General features: G+C 53.1%; 2 protein-coding genes across 5 annotated transcripts in view; both read left to right on the top strand.

Moving 5' to 3' along the window:
• Positions 1-6,223, top strand: part of RPH3A (rabphilin 3A) — a 144,576-nt gene extending 138,353 nt beyond the window's left edge. For all 4 annotated transcript variants that reach the window (XM_070399828.1, XM_070399830.1, XM_070399831.1 and 1 more), the window contains 3 exons: positions 229-310; positions 3,253-3,349; positions 4,369-6,223. In XM_070399828.1, the coding sequence (XP_070255929.1) occupies positions 229-310; positions 3,253-3,349; positions 4,369-4,499 (310 nt within the window). In that variant the 3' untranslated portion in view covers positions 4,500-6,223. The remainder of the gene's footprint in view (positions 1-228; positions 311-3,252; positions 3,350-4,368) is intronic.
• Positions 6,224-9,810: 3,587 nt separating this feature from the next.
• OAS1 (2'-5'-oligoadenylate synthetase 1) lies at positions 9,811-16,778 on the top strand. Its single transcript, XM_070399439.1, has 6 exons — positions 9,811-10,109; positions 11,329-11,614; positions 12,750-12,934; positions 14,120-14,352; positions 15,141-15,294; positions 16,436-16,778. The coding sequence occupies exons 1-6, from the start codon at positions 9,912-9,914 to the stop codon at positions 16,439-16,441; spliced, it is 1,062 nt and encodes a 353-aa protein (XP_070255540.1). The 5' UTR covers positions 9,811-9,911; the 3' UTR covers positions 16,442-16,778.
• The last annotated feature ends 238 nt before the right edge of the window (positions 16,779-17,016 follow it).

Here is a 17,016-nt window from a genome sequence, read left to right as displayed (position 1 = left end):
TTCTACCGTCCAGGGTTTGTTGAGGGGTAAGTGCACCTCAGGTGCTTAGGGCCGTCAGCGCCTGACATCAAGTAGCTCTAATGCACACTGGGCATCGTTAATGTGGATTCGCTTTCCGGTCTGTTCCTCAGTTATTCCCCTAACACCAGAAGGAGCCTTTGGGGTCACCAAGGGGCTATTCTTATTCATTGGACTTCACTCACAACAGCCTCTCGTGTCTCCTCTCAGCTGGCTGAAACCAGACATGGGAAAGAAGGCCAAACACAAGACTCAAATTAAGAGGAAAACCTTGAATCCTGAATTTAATGAGGTAAGGCTGCCCCAGTTTTTGTCATGCTGTGGAATCTTAACTGTGTGAGAATGGAACGAACTCCCTACTAGAATGCTCTCAGGCACATCAAGAAAGTGCTTTCTCTCATAAATCAGCTTGAATCATCCCAAGGAGAGGTAGTGAGTTTCTTGTCCCTGGAAGGAATCAAGCCTGAGACAAAAACCTATCGATTAGGCATGTCATAGGCAGGAAGTTGAGTTAGAAGAGAGATTGAATAAAATCACCTCTCATAACTTCACCAGTTCTAACAGGCTGCAATGCTGAAATCTGAGGAGGTACATTAGAACAGTGACACCCTTTACCATCCACCCAGCTGGCGATGCCCGCTCCCTCCCTCCCCACATCCATCCGGTGCATCAAGCCGCAGTTTAGATACTCAGTGAATGGCTCCTTCCTCCGTGTTCTCACTGCCGCTGCCTTGCCTGCGACCCTGGCACGGCACGCTTGGACCCTTGCGGTAGACTCACGTCACCTCCACATAGGCATTGAGCTTTGTAAAACGCGCATCTGAATGTGTCACCCCCTTGCTTGCAGTAAATAACCCAACAATGACTCCCTAACTTCTTAGCACGACAGTCAAGCCCTTTCAAACTCACAGCCCACCCCTGCCCCGGCACACAACCCCCCTCCCCAAGTCACACTAAATTCCTGCAGGTCCCTGGCTCACCCTCAGCCATTTGCATCTGCCGTTCCCTCTTCTGAGACTTCCCTCTCCCTCCTCTCCTCTCTGGCGAACTCCTAGTCATCCCTCAAGACTCAGTGTGTGATCCCCCAGAGATAGGCTTCCTCTCTGCTCCCAGGTCTATGCACCCCTTTGTCTTATGCTGTCCCTCTGGGTTTCACTGACCTGTTGACAAGCCTGTCAGACACGAAGGGTCCAGAAATACCTGATGAATATAATGATCTGATGTTGGGCCAGTCAGCCACATTGCTTTTCACCAAATGGTGCAAAGTGGGAAAGGGAAGCTACAACACAGTGTGTTTTGTGTCATTTCATTTTTTTAAAACGCATGCCCATCGGCACATGCGTGGGGAGTGTTCTGGGGAAACTGAGTCCAGAGCAACCCCTGGCCAGTGAGCGCAGCCCGTCCTGCCCCAGGTCCCTCCTTCAGAGGGCCCCCTGATTCCCTGACTCTGATTCGTGAATTGTGAGCAAAGAGCCAACTACTGCTGTCCTGCCCTCCCCTCTCCTGAAATCTGAGCAGGTCACAAAGTAAGAAATCCAAACCGCCAATCAGCTCATTAGCAACAGAGGAAGCACATCAAGACCAGACCCCATCTCTGATAACAAACGGGCACACAGCTGTTGGAAGTGCGGTGCCCGGCGTGGGTGCACATGTGGGGAGAGGCAGACGCTGGGCGGGGAAGCCAGCGTCCCGCTTCCAAAGGGAAGTTTGTCAAAATCCTGCAAAAGCCTTCGATTTTTACATTTAAGTTCCATTTATCTGGGGGATGGGGAATATAGTCACATTCAAAAATTCCAAAAGTCATAGAAGGCATCTGATCAAAACCCCCTCCTCCTCCAGCCTCTACTAGAACCCACTTCTTTTCTTCTGAAGCAACGGTATTATCTATTTCCAGGAGACTAGATAGATAAATAGATTCTAATAGACAGATAGATAGATGAATATGTGTGTGTGTGTATACACAGACATCAGTATAGATACAGCAGATATATGTGTGGCTGACATTCTTATTGGGCACCAATGGTATTGCAGTATATATCCACTGTTCTCTATCTTACACTTTTACAAACTCAGAAAAACACTTCTTGGAATATCCGGATACGTCATCATGGGCGTACGCATGGTTTAGCTACAAGGGTGCCTTTCATCAAACTATTAATGATCATGAAAAATTGGAAACAACCTAACTGCTTGACCATCTGGCATTAGGCGACGGTACAGCCACACAGCCATTAAATGAAGCCATTGAAATGGTGATGCCTCCCTGGCCGGTGTGGCTCAGTTGGTTGAGCCTCGTCCCATGCGCCCACAGGTCACCTGTCAATCCCCAGGAGGGGGGCATGCAGGAGGCAGCCGATTTATGTTTCTCCCTCTCCCTCTTCCTTCCTCTCTCACTAAAAAAAAAAAAAAATCAATTAAACATATTTTTTTAAATGGTGATGCAGAAAAATATTTGCTAGCATGGGAAATTGGTTTTTGCCATGTGTTCTATAAAATGGGAAAAGAAAGCCACAATATGGTATATTCATATTATATGTCATATAGCATAATACATGAATATTTCATATAATATTCTAATGAATATTCATTTTCATTTTTTAAAACCCTGGAAACATAAGCACCTGTTGCTATGTCAGCCTCCGTCCCCTCAGCTACCTTGAATCTCTAACTGATGGCGGCCAGGGAAACCTACCGAGCGGAAACTCGGCCAGGAGCAGCTCTCTAGCAAACTCCACCTGCCTTCCCAGTTCCAAACAGTCACTGAAAAGAGATTTACAGGGCTCGAGGGATTTGTTATGGAAAATATTTGTTGAAAAGTGATTGTCAGGCCCTGGCTGGTTTGGCTCAGTGGTTGGAGCATCGGCCCGCACACTGAAGGGTCATGGGTTCGATTCCTGGTCAAAGGCACGTACCTTGGTTGCAGCCCCTGTAGGGGTGCATTTGGGAGGCACATAAATGTCTCTGTCTCTCTCTCGCTCGCTCTTTCTCTTTCTCTCTCTCCCCCCCCCCCCTCCTGCCCTTCCACTCTATCTGGAAATCAATGGAAAGAGAATCCTCAGTTGAGGATTTTTAAAAAAGCAAGAAAGAAAAGGGATTGTCAGGCCTGGAATAGAGGCTCAGAGTGGGAGGGCCCCCTTGTTCCCGGAACGCCTACTTCCAGGGCCTCCCTTGGTCTGTGAACCCCTCGGACTTGGCCTCTTAGCTCAAACACCCGCCCTCCTCTCTTGCCTCCAGGAGTTCTTCTATGACATCAAACACAGCGACCTGGCGAAGAAGTCGCTGGACATCTCGGTCTGGGACTATGACATCGGCAAGTCCAACGATTACATTGGTGAGTGCTCCCAGCTCCCCTCAAAAACCTGCCCTCTGTCCTCCCAGGGCTGTGGGGGGAGGGGGGTGGTGAGAGTCTTTCTTTTTTTGGCAACCACATCATCCAAACACTGAGTCAGAAACCATGGTCCCTCCTTGGGTCCAGTTTGAGAAGCTGTTAGAGGAGCGAGCTTACGAAGTTGGGAAGATTGGGTCATGATTGGTTCTTTGCCGAACGGATCGCCTCCGGCGGAATGGTTAAATCACAGAGCACGGGGCCTGTGGCTCTGCAGGAAATGGGGTGCAAAGGATGTCTCCCTAATCTATGCGCGAGTCCAGGATGAAGGCTCTGGTTTTCCCAGTCGGCCTCCAAACAATGAGGAAGGACGGTCACTAAACATGGATGGGGAGCCCAGCCGGTGTGGCTCAGTGGTTGACCATCAACCCATGAGCCAACAGGTCGCCAGTTTGATTCCCAGTCAGAGCACATGCTCGGGTTGTGGGCTCGATCCCCAGTAGGGGGCGTGTAGGAGGCAGCCAACCCCTGATGTTTCTCTCTCCTCTTGATGTTCTATCCCTCTCTCCCTCTCCCTTCCTCTCTCTCTACAAAGAAATCAATAAAAACATTTTTTAAAAAAAAGATGGAGCGAGGAAGGACCTCCAGGCCAACACAGCTTGGGCAGAGGCGTGGCGGCAGGTGGAGCAGGGTGATGAACGGAACTCTTTGGAGACAGATGATGAGTTCCCACAAGGAGCGGGAGGTCGGTTGCTGTGGGTGTAGGGATCTGTGGCCGGTCTGTACAAACAGACAGCGCGGTGCCTCAGTAGGGAGCCACGGCCGGTTCGCGAGCAGCTGGCCTGCGGGCAGAGAGGCCAGGAGTCACAACACTGTAACCTCCACCCTCAGAGCGCGGATGCCCGGGCGCCGGAGGGGCTCGCTGCTTGGTGGCAGTTTTCCCCCAACTGGACGTTTGGGTCCAGAATGCGAGTCCCCTGTGTCCCTCCACTCTGACCCCTGTCCCTGTCCGCCCTGTCACCCAGGAGGCTGCCAGCTGGGGATCTCGGCCAAGGGAGAGCGCTTGAAACACTGGTACGAGTGTCTCAAGAACAAGGACAAGAAGATTGAGCGCTGGCACCAGCTCCAGAATGAGAACCACGTGCCCAGCGATTAGGATGGCGCCCGGCTCCCTGGCTCCGTGCCCTGCCCCCTGCCCAGGTCCCCCCACCCCAGCCGGCCCCAGCGGCCCACTGCACTCTGGTCTCTCTCCTGTACGCCCCTGCCCTTCCCCTGCCGCCCTCCCTGAACCTGCTTTTGGGGTCCCCCTCACCTTGGGCATTGCCGCCAAAGACCTCCTCCTCCCCCCGCGATGCTCCTGTGAGGCTGCGAGGCGGGCTCTGAGCACAGCCCCGCTCCGGTCCCGCCAGGATGGAGCAGTCGGGACAGGGATGGGAGATCCTTATGAGGAGGTTGTTCCTTTAACAACCTCCCAGTTTGGGTAATTACAGACGTTTTAGCCCTCCTGGCCTTGAGCAGGCGGGCACGTCCACTCCCGTTTCCTGCATCGCGTCTGTGTGTCCCCTCAGCGGTCAGCACCGGACAAGGCTGTGGGGACCCTGAATCGGGGTAGACATAGAGCGTCCAGGCTCCCAGCTTTCTGTCCCTCTCCACCCCCGTCTCTTTCCCCTTCTCCCCCCTCTCTCTCTAAGGGGTTCAATAGCAAAAGCAAAAAAATATCCTAACACAGTGTCTCCCCCTCACCTCCTCTCACCTGCCAGACCAGCCATCGGGCAAAACCTGAGCTTCCACGTAGCCCCTTGCTTCCTCGGATGCCCACTTCCCCTTGGGCACTGCCAGGCGGCCTCGGGCGGAGGGCCGGCTGCTGGCCCTGCCCAGATGCAGGCAGCAGCCCACAGGCTGTGTAGGCGCCCGAGCAGGGCTTTCCCAGCCCCTGGCCTCCCGGGGCGGGCGCAGAAGGCGCCTGGAAGCCAGAGCTCTGGGCCAGTGGGGAGAGGAGGATCTCGCCGAAGCCGCATCGGGCTCCTCCTCCCTCTGCTCTCCGTTCAGTGGACCTACGACCCCTGTCCCTGACACTCTGACTCGGCTGCTTTGACTCTCGCGCCTGTGTCTCACCCAGAATCGCCCCGAATCTGTCTGTCTCTGTCTGTCTGTCTCTGTCCCTCGCACCCTCCAAGTGTGCGGGAGGAATACACCACTGTCATCATGGATCTGAAACTGTAGTGTGACAGGTGCCGGTGCCAAAGGCTTTTGTTCCGTCGGGATCATCCAGCCTTGCTCTTTAAAAAAGTTGCTTTCCAAAGGAGAAGAAGGCAGCGCGGACAAACATCACGCATCCAAGGCTGGGTTCGGGCAGTCTGCACTGCCTGTGGAAAGCCTTGGTTCTTCCCATTCCCACGGCGCCTGCCCCTGTGAGGATCGCCCCCTGTCCAGCAGCCCACCCTGACCTGAGATGGACGCGCAAACGCTCACTTCCTGGAAACACGCCTTTTCACCTTCCCCCGCCAGGCTCTCCACCCCCAGCTCTCTGCACAATTCACTGAGAGCCACCAATTTCTAAACGTTCAGTCCTAAACACCACGTTCCCCGCCCGCCCCGAAATGGCCAACAGCTTCCTGGCTGCCGTCGGCCCCCTGACCCTCCGCGGCCCCACGGCTGGCCCTTAGGAGAAAGCATGCTGGCTGCGTCGCCCAAGCCTGGCGTGGGTACTGGCGCTGGAACCAGCATGTGGCGAGCTCCCAGTGCCCGCAGTCCAGGCGCACGCCCCCCCCTACCCCGCCTCGAGTACACACACGCCCTCCGCCCTCCGGTGCATGCAGAACCCCAGCTCCGCCCACCGCCTTTCTTTGTGATGATGTAGCCAAAAATAAAGTAGGAATATCCGGGAACACCGTGGCCTGCGTTCTTCCTTTCTGGTTCCCGGGGTTCTTTCTCCCCACCGGGACACACGCCACTGCCTGGATAGCCAGTGTTTCATGAGCATCTACTACGTTCCAGCCACTGGGGACACGGCGGCCAGCAAGGAAGGCGTGGTCTCCGCCCACCTGGAGCTTGCTTCCTGGTGGATGTCAGCTTGCGCAGGTAGGCTCCAGGCCACTCATCTCACCCCACGGCCTCTTAGAAGAGGACTCTGTGCTGGTGCCCACCCACCAGGCAGGCAGCATCCTCAGCTCCTCCCTACCACCCCAGCCTTGGGGGGAAGGCCCACGTGGTTGTGGGCTCAGATAACGTGAAAGCTGTCAGCTCACTCACCGGACTGGTGAATAACCCAAAGCCCAGAGGAGGACCAGTCTGGGGAGGGAGCTAGATCGGGGACGGCCTGTGGGCTGCTCTTGGCAGGTTGATTGACACCGATGAGATCACCGAGTACCTCCTTTGTATTCCAGCACCTTCCACCCCATCCCGCAAGCAGCCTTCACGATGGCCCCTCCCTCGAGGTTCTCCACGTCCCGAAAGTGAGCTGAGTAGGTAACGAACTTTCCAGCCGGATCCCCAATCCCACTGTAACCTGTCCCCAAGGTGCTCGGGAAAAGGTATCAATGTTGGTTTCCTCCCAGAAGGAACCGTTAATTCCATCCGGCAGGAGCTGGGCCTTTTCCAGGCCGAGTTCGAAACAAGTTCCTTGTCTTGTGCCCCAACAGGGAGGTCCCCAGGGTTGGGGCAGAAGTCGGCATAACAGGTTCACTGGGGAGATTTCTTTTTTCAGTCTACCCCAGCTCTGCCCACCAGAATACTGACTGTTTCATCCACTTGCCGTGGGTTAAAATATTTCCTGGTTGATGTCTGTTTCCACCTCCATCGTGACTTGGCAAACCACTGCCCTAACATCCTGTTGGTTTTTTTCTGCAACTCAGCTAGCGGCCACCAGGTGGAGAGAGGTGCGGATTACAGCCATCCCGGCCTCCCGGGGATGGCAGGGGACACTTGTTGCCACTCTCTCCCTCTGCTCATGGCAGACATCACTAATCGATATGGCATCATTCCCACAGAGCCTCCTGGCAGCCTCTGAATCCTTCTTAACACAGCAATCCAGGCAGCCGCCACCACTCCGTCATGGGCAGTTGAAAAGAAACCTAATTTCCTTCTCTAGACATGGGACATCCCAAAGAAACGGAGAAAGACACGCAAGGAAAGTTCTCATAAATACCGGTACACCTGACTTGGCTAATCATCTCCCCGCCCGCCCCCCCCAACCCCCCCATTGAAACAAAACAGAGGCAACATGATGTGGTAGAAAGCACCTGACCAAAAACCACAGCAGCTTTTTCGCTCGTTCAAGTCCAGCGTTCAGATCCTGGCCGCCACTTTCTAGCTGTGGAGTCTCAGTTTCCTCACCTGGAAAATGGGGACAATCGTAAATACTTCAAAGAGGTGAGACTAAGTTGCCAAGCTCTGGTCTCCCATCAGGGCTGACACAGGTGAGGCCCGGGAAGGGGGAGGGCATCAAAGGGCCGTGGTTCCTGGTGGAAGCCGTATAAGCTGGGCCCACGGGCAAGTGGATTAAACGGTCAGTATTCTGGTCCCTCCTCCACTCAGATCTGCCAGGGACATTGGCCTAATGAAGTTCAACAATACAGCCCAGCCCTAGGGATATTTCGCTCGGCCCTGGCCCAGTACTGCTGCATGACCTTGAGCAAGTCACTTCCCCCTGTGGGTCTTCAACTCCATAGGTAGGACATCAGAGTATCATCATCCTCTCACTTGGCTGCCAGGGCCCACACATGGGCCTTCAATGTCCCAGTCATTCAAGAAAGGCCTAGACCAGGGGTGGGGAACCTTCTTTCCTCCAAGGGCCATTTGGGTATTTATAACATCATTGAAGGGCCATACAAAATTATCAACTTAAAAGCTAGCCTGCTGTATGTGGTCAAACATTTAATGAACTCACCCCTAATGCCTTGGCCAGGCCAGACTGAATGATTTCCAGGGCCTTATCTGGCCCGCGGGCCGGCCGTTCCCCATGCCCGACCTAGACCTTTTTGCTGAGGGCAGGCCCCTGGAGTGGAGTCCTGTGCGGTCTGTCTTGTACGAAACACACAAGAAAGCGCCATCTATAATTTCCTGTTCCTGTTTCTTTAAAGGGAACACGAACTTACAGCCACTTGCGAAAGCATGAGGGCGTAATTCTGTATTCTTCCACTTATTTCCTCAGCCTTTTACAGTTGTAATTCTTACGACTCACGCTTCCCTAATTCTAGGCAATGTTTTGTGAAACATGCTTTTATTACGTTTTCCCAAAGAATACAATGCTGGTTTCCTAAGGACAGATTTCTTCCGAACTCATGCTGGATCTGTTTATATGTAGATTTAGCCCAAAGTATGCATTTCATGAACAAGTACTTTTGCCATAAAGGCATTTGGGAGCAAACGAAATCTTTGATATACATACGACCCAACTGGTGGGCAATGCGAGTGTTGTGTAGAATGACACCCACCCCTTCCTAGTTACATTTTGCTTTAAGCAAAAGTCCACATAGTGCACAGGAATGGGGAGTGCCAGTTACCTGAGGAGCTGGTGAAGAGAAGGGTAATTAAGAAAGATAGCTAACGGGCATCTCTATACACGACGTCATCCAACAATAACAGAATACACATTCTCCTCAAGCTCACATGCAACATTCCCCAGAAAACACACCTTAACACATTGAAAAGGATGCATCTCATCAAAGTATGCTCTCTGCCACGATGGAATTAAACACTCTATCAATAATAGGAGGCTATCTGGAAAATTCCAAAAATATTTGAAGACTAACACACTTTTCACTAACACATGAGTCAAAGAATCCTCGAGAGAAATTTAAAAATAGTTTGCACGGACTGACAATAAAGAAACAACAATTAAAAGTGTGGCATGCAATGGAATCAGTGATTAGAGGGAATTTTTTTTAAATCCCCACCCAAAGTTATGTTTATTGATTTTAGAGGCAGCGGAAGGGAGAGAAAGAGAAACATCGAAGTGAGAGAGAAACAGCGATCGGTTGCCTCCCGTATGCACCTTGACCGGGGATCAAACCTGCAACCTGGCGTGTGCGCTGACCGGGTGGCGCACCGGCCACCAACATGTTCCAACGGTCGTTGTTGAGGTTTGGGGTTATGAATAGGGTTTTATGCTTCCTGAGTTTTCTGACTTTTTCCCTTTGGCCATACGCACATACTAATCACAGGAGACTATAAAACAATGGTCAGCAACAATAACAAAACAAAACAAAATAAAAACTAGGAAGAAGAAAACCAGAAATTGGTTTGGGATCCTGGTTTCTATCGGGTGAGGTACTAATGGGGGTTAAAAAACAGTGTTTTCAGAGTACAGTCCGAAGACAGACAACTCTTAAACGCAGAGGTCAGTTGCAGAATGTGGGGGAGGCCTCTGGGATCCCAGGAGTGAGTCATCTGATAAGAGGCAAGGGCGTAGCTCCTCCCTTCCCAGGAAACGAAACCCAGGGCAGCTCAGACCTGGGTGACAGAAGAGAAAGGAAACCCAGGGCAGCTCAGACCTGGGCCACAGAAGAGAGAGACGCCGGAGGTTTCCTTCAGCCCCTGGCTCTTCCTGTCCCTGCCCAGCATCACAATGTGGGCACTCCAAGCGATCGTAGCCACGGATCTCCAAGTGATCCCAGCCAAGGATCTGGACAGGTTCATCGAACACCACCTCCTGCCAGACACTGCTTTCCGAACGCAGGTCAGGGAAGCCATTGACATCATCTGCAGCTTCCTGAAGGAGAGGTGTTTCCTCCGAGATAGAGTCCGGGTGTCGAAGGTTGTAAAGGTGAGCCCACCGGCCAGACCGGGGAGGGGGTGGTTGAACGGGCAGGAGTTTCCACAGAGAACGAGATCTGGGGCTGCTGGTTTCCAGTTGATCCCTACCAAAAGTATAACCACAGTTTGTGAAAATAGATTCTGCAATGTATTTAATAAATATATTTTTATTGATTTCAGAGAGGCAGGGAGAGGGAGGGAGGGAGAGAGAGAGAGAAACATCAGTGATGAGAGAGAATCATTGATCGGCTGCCTCCTGCACACTCCCTACCGGGAATCGAGCCCACAACCTGTCATGTGCCCAGACTGGGGATCCAACCGGGACCTCCTGGTTCATAGGCCGATGCTCAATCACTGAGCCACGCCGGCCGGGCCAGACTCTGTAATTTTTTAACAAATGCCCCAATGAAGTTCATGAACCACCGTCCTAAGCCATGACCATTTCGGAGATAGGGAAGCAGAGGCCCAGCTCTGATCCACAATCTGCTAATTAATGGCCAGGCTGAGGACTCACCATTGATGCAGGGTCTAAATTTTGACAGGTTGCTGGTTACTAGGTGAATGGAGATCAGGTGGGGTGGGGTGTGTGGGGCGGGGGGAGAGAATGAAGAGGATAAAAGGGTTCAAACACAATGTGACACTAGGAGACCGGTCTTGGCTGGTGAGCACACAATCGCGTATGCAGATGTATTACACAGTTGCACACCTGAAACGTATGTGATGTTATATTAACCCACGTCACCCCCAATGAATTTAATAATAATTGCACAAGGAAGGTAGCCCCTGTTGGCTGTAAAACCTTGAGCAAGGCAGTAGCCTCTCTGTTCCTCCGTTTCCTCATCCACACGTCCCAATACGTTACCGGGCTGTGCAGATTCAGTAAACCACCCAGCATGGGCCAGGCTACAGCATATAATGACGTAAGACAGTCAAAGCCAGGGAGTGAAGACCACAGCTTCTAGAACAAGGCAGCTGGGCCTTGAACTGCGTCTCTGCCACCTGTCAGCGGTGGCTTGGGCCCATAGGTAATCTCTCTGAGCATCTGTTTTCCCACCTGTGAGATGGGAACTATTAATAATAATAACGCCTAAATAGCCAAGTCCTTGGGAGCATCGTAGGAGGTAAGACGGGCGATGCCCAAGAATGTTAGCGATGGGCTCGTCCTTTTATGTAGGGAGGCTCTTCTCAAGAAACGCCAGTTCTCCTCCTCCTCCTCCTCTCTGTTCCAGGGCGGCTCCTCGGGCAAAGGCACCGCTCTCAAAGACCGGTCTGACGCCGACCTCGTCGTCTTCCTCAGCCTCCTCATAAGTTTTCAGGAGCAGTTTGAGCGCCGGGGAGAGTTCATCCAGGAAATCAGAACACAGCTGGAAGCATGTCAGCAAGAGAGAAGGTTTACCGTGAAATTCGAGGTCCAACCTAAATTTCGGAACCCCCGCGCACTGAGCTTCACGCTCAAGAGCCAGTCTTCCCAGGCGGAGGTGGAGTTTGATGTGCTGCCTGCCTATGATGTCCTAGGTGAGTGCCCCTGACACAAGCGATGTCGGCCTCTGTCCTATGACCGGGCTTCTTTCTCTCTCGGTTCATAATCGTTCACAGTTAGTCTTCCCAAAGCAGGGCATCCCTTTAAAACGGGGAAAAGATCTTCGGTTCCCTCCCGGGGCAAGAAGGAAGAAGGTCTGACCAGCCTCAGGAGTGACATTAAACAGCAAATTGGCACGATTTGGGGGCAAGGCATTTCTTAGTATTTTATCTTTCTAAAAATGAAGAAGCATGGATCTGGCATGTTAATTTCATCTTTGACCCAAAACATGAGGAAGCCTCATCACACTTACGCTGAGGACTGGGAATCTATGGGTGATGTACAGGTGGGCAGGGAAGTACACCTTCTCGGAGGAGGCTCAATCCCCACATGAGAAAAACTGTAAAACCATGCTTATTTTAAAGTATTAAATGAGCATCTACATTAAGCTCTTACACAGGGCCTGGCACATAGTAGGTGTTCACAAATGGGAGTTCCCCAACTGTGCACCCAGGCACCCCAGGAAACTCCAGTGAACTGGCTCACAGGGGTGTGTGTAGGAATGGTTTAGATTTTAAATTGCTGAGGGAAACACAGCGACATCTGTCGGACACTGTGCAAACTGCTACTATTAAGTTGTGGGAACGGATCTACTTAATACACAGAACTGATAGGGATTTCTTTTGGCCTAAGGGACTCTCGAGAAAAACGCCACAAAATGAAAAAAGTTTGGCAGTGTCCCCTGGTTGCCATGTCCTGTGTTGGCGGCTGGGGTACAGTGGCCCTAAAAGAGAGAGAGAAGGGAGGAAGGGCATGCCAGGCAGAGGGCACAGCACAGGCAAAGGCCCGGAGGTTAGAGGAGACCTGAGTGTAGTGGGGGAAATGCAGGACGCTGAGGATGAAAGGAGAGGAGAGGACCAGCAGGAAGTGACGGAGAAAGCAGCCGGGACAGCGGATCCTGCAGAAGCCTGTAACCTTCATGGTGTGGACTGGGTGCTGGCAGCGGATGGGAGAATGGGGCTGGAAATGGCCCTTTCCCTGTATCCACGCCGGCGAGCTTGTCACCCAGGGCGACGGAAAGAACCTCAGGGAAGAGCTGACGTCTTAAAGTTATGGATTTGTTCCTAACAGGTCATGTGACGGAGTCCTACAGACCTGACCCCGACGTCTATGTCAGGCTCATCCACGAGTGCGAGAGACTGGGGAGGGAGGGCGAGTTCTCCCCCTGCTTCACGGAGCTGCAGCGGGCCTTCCTGAAGCAGCGCCCGGCCAAGCTCAAGAGCCTCATCCGCCTGGTCAAGCACTGGTACCAAAAGGTGGGGTCCTGTCCAGACTCCAGGAGGAGGGAGGGGTGGGGGAGGGGAACATGGAGGGAGAGATGAGAGGAAGAGGGGCATGGCTTCTAGGCCCGCCTTGCTTACGCTCTGCTTCTCTTCCTTTGGATAGAGTGTTCCCAGTTCTTTTCACGCCAGTAATTGACTGCAATATTTAGAGCTTCAGGAATTTATTACTATTTGATCTCTTTTTTTTTTTTTTTCCTGTTGGTGCCGTTTCATTGTGTGCCTGGCTATTTCTATGCTCCTCGTAGTACTTGAGATTATTTGAGAGATAATTTGGGGATTTGGATCATATATCTTCCTGCAGAGGGAATTTTGTTTGCTTCTAGAAGGCACTTAGGAAGTGCTGAAAGTGCTTCCTCTGAATTAATTTTCATAATATCCTTTTTTATTACTTTTATTTATTTCAGAGAGGAAGGGAGAGGAGAGAGAGATAGAAACATCAATGATGAGAGAGAATCATTGATCGGCTGCCTCCTGAACGCCCCCCACTGGGGATCAAGCCTGCAAGCAGGGCATGTGCTCTGACCAGGAATCAAACCGTGACCTCCTGGTTGGTAGGTCGATGCTCAACCACTGAGCCACACCTGCCAGGCTCATAATATCCTTTTGAGGTAGATGCTATTATTACCATTCACTTGGTAAATGAGAAAAGTGAGGCTTCCAGAGTGGTCTGCCCAGCCCGGCCGGTGTGGCCCAGTGGTTGAGCATGGACCTGGCACCAGGAGGTCACCAGTTCCATGGCCGTCAGGGCACATGCCTGGGTGTGGGTTCTTTCTCACCGATGTTCCTATCTCTCTCTCTCCTCCCTTCCTCTCTCCCTAAGAACCAATAAGAACATATTTAAAAGAAAGAAGAAAAAAAAGAGTCGTCTGCCCAGAATCAGGCGAGGTTGGAGCCAGGATTCAATCAGAATCCAGAGCCCCAACCCTAACCAGGGCCAGCGAACTCTTTTCATAAATGACGAGGTAGTAAATATTTTAGACACTGGGTCAGGGCCACGGTCTCCGTCTTAGCTACTCAACGCTGTCTTTGGAGCGTGGAAGCCACAGACGATACGTGCATGAATGAGCGTGACTTTGCGCCAAGAGAAAACGCTATTTACAAAAGCAGGCGGCCACAGGGCTGGGCAAGCCCATTTTTCTGGCTTTTTTCCCCCCTCAGTGTAAGGAGAAGCTTGGACAGTCCCTGCCGCCTCAGTACGCCCTGGAGCTCCTGACGGTCTACGCTTGGGAGCGTGCAGGCCGGGAAACGGACTTCATCACAGCGCAGGGATTTCAGACGGTCTTGGAGCTAGTCATGAACTACCGGCAGCTTTGCATCCACTGGACACAGTATTACGACAGTTCACATTCTGTGATTGGTCCATACCTGCGGAGGCAGCTCCAGAAACCCAGGTACTCTGTCCCCACAGGGCCCCTCCCCGCACCCATGGACCCGGGCTCAGCTCTGGTGCCTGGGAAATGAGGACGGGGAGGCTCCATGTCTGTTGGTCATCTGCTGCTGCCCGTCCCAGTGCCGGGCCCCTTACTGCCATCTGATCAGACAACAGGCAGCCCTGTGAGGCGGGCACTGTGCTCCCGCCTATACTAGTAACTAGAAGATGAGGACACGGAGGTTCTGAGAGGCGAGGAGCTTGTGTGACCCTTCACAGGAAATGAGCGCAATAGCTGAGATGTGGGCGGAGACAGCAACAGCCCCAGCAATCCAATCACTGTTCCCCGGGGTGTAAAGCCTGCTGTGGGGCTCACACACTCGAACAGGAAAACGAATTATCATGAGGATTGATGTGGGTGGGCCCTCGTTAGGTTGTGTCCCACGTACTGTGCGGAGCATTTCACATCCTTGGAGGTGGGCATGTTCAGCTCGCCCCATTTCACAGATGAGGAAACCGAGGCTTAGAGAGCTCCCGTGACCTTCCCACGGGCACACCACGAATCAAGGGCACCGGTGGCATTCCAACTCAGGTCTGTAAGGCCCAAGAGCAAGGCTCCTTTTCCTGGGTCTGCTGTTCTCCAGGACACTCAGGATGAGTCCCAGGAAGCAGCGCCCTGCTGGGCCCTTCCTCCTACCCCCACCCCACCCCGTCCCACCTGCCCCAGGTGTTTTGCAATTACAGGAGCATCTAGACTCTGGAGACCCAGCCCAGCTCCTCAGCTGTCCCTCTCTCAATGTTGCTCCTCAGGCCTGTGATTCTGGACCCAGCGGACCCTACAGGAAACGTCGCTGGTGAAAAGCCAGAACGCTGGGAGCCGCTGGCGAGAGAGGCTAGGCTCTGGATGACGTACCCATGCTTTCGCAAAGGAGATGGGTCTCCAGTGGGCTCCTGGAACATAAAGGTGAGACCCCTGCTCCCTCCCTGTCGTCCCCCCACCTCCACACAGCTTGGGGACCCATGTTTCCAAAGAAATTGCCTCTCATGTTCATATAGCTTCAGGCTGAGCTCCCGATTTTACAGTAACTTTATAATCATGTTGACTCCACTCAGCGGGTTCCTAGAATGTCCACGCCCTTTGTTCAAAGTTCATTCTTTAACTCGGGCTGCCTTGGCCGAAGGTCACTTTCTTAACCACTCCAGTAGTCTCACTCTTCTAACGATAACAAACATAGCAACCACTGTTCATGGAATGTTGGCCTGGCGCTCAGCTTCTGTCCTAAGCCCTTTAACACACATTATTTTATTCACTCATCGATCCTCGCAGCACCCGATGAGGTAGGTTTTCCGCTCTCGTCTCAGGGATGAGAGGAGGAGGCTCAGAGGGGTGGTGCCGTTGCTCACAGCCTTCAGCGAGGGAGCGGCAGAGCTGGGACTCAAACCTGTGGAGTCCAAGGCTGGTGCCGATTCCGCTGTGTAAACAGCCTGCCTCTCCCCCTGCCCATCCCCCAGCCCCCCAGCACCTGACAAACGGAGACTCAGAGCAGCTAGTAGGGGCAGACACTCCTGAACTGGGATCTTTCCACTCCCAGGGCCAGGGTCTTTCTCACGCCAGGGGATTGGTGATGTCATGGGGGTTCCCAGGAAGCAGACGCCGAGAGGGGGTGTGGTGTGAGGAACAGACACCCGTGGAACGGAGGGGAAGGAGCAGGTGTGGGCACGGGGAGAGTCCAGCTGGGATGCAGCCCGGCCACAGTGTCAGCCCCCCGTCCCCCACCCCCAGCCCCGGGAGCCCTGGAGCTCCAATGGCCTTGGGAGTTGGCCTCCTGCAGTCTGAGGGGGTCAGGCCGTTATACCCGCCCTGGGCCTGGATGAGTTCCTAAATGGGGCAACTGAGGACGGGGCGTGGCCTTAAGCCAGGGGCTCTCTGCAGCCCAGGCAGCCCTAAAGGGGCCGATCACTGAAGTCCGTTGCTGACAGCCCCCCTGACGCACCCGGGACCTGCTCCTCTTTCCTTGAGGAGCCGAGTGGCATGTCACGGAGCCACCGCAAAGCCAAGGTGGGCACCGGTGCTGCAACGTGATCGTGTACTTTCCTCTTTACAGGCCTAAGGAGGCAGCGGAGATGCCTGGGTAACATCTGCTCTCAAGACACATCAGCTCCCCGATGGTGTACAGCGCCCTGGGTCCTTTCACACCGGCATTTACCAGGCAGAGTGCCCCTCCCCGGGCGGAAGAGAACAGAGCACACACACTCACCTTTCAGATGCAAACCAGCCAATCAGAGCCCAGACTCCCACTCACCCAGGGCAGGTCCGAGACGACTGGGCACGGCCCCACACTCCAGAGCCCACTGGAATTCTTCGCACTGGCCCATCCTAGGCCTGCTTACCCCACTTGCCTTTCCCGTGGGAACTATAATAAAGGTTCTTTTTTTGGTCAATCCTCATCCACAGATATTTTTCCACTGATTTTTAGAGACCATGGAAGGGAGGGGAGAGACAATGAGAAATATCGATGTGAGAGAGACACATTGACTGGTTGCCTCCCAGATGCGCCCCGACCAGGGCCAGGCTGGAGCCTGCAACTGAAGTACGTGCCCTTGGCCGGAATTGAACCCGGGACCTTTCAGTCTGAGGGCTGAGGCTCTATCTACTGAGCCACACCAGCCGGGGCTATAGTAAAGG

Source organism: Myotis yumanensis, unplaced genomic scaffold (assembly GCF_028538775.1).
Source record: "Myotis yumanensis isolate MYYU_CA2020_CCGP unplaced genomic scaffold, mMyoYum1.0.hap1 SCAF_19, whole genome shotgun sequence".
NCBI classification, from domain to species: Eukaryota; Metazoa; Chordata; class Mammalia; order Chiroptera; family Vespertilionidae; genus Myotis; species Myotis yumanensis.
The sequence above is the reverse complement of the archived record's forward strand: the minus strand, read 5'-3'. Positions and strand labels throughout refer to the sequence as shown.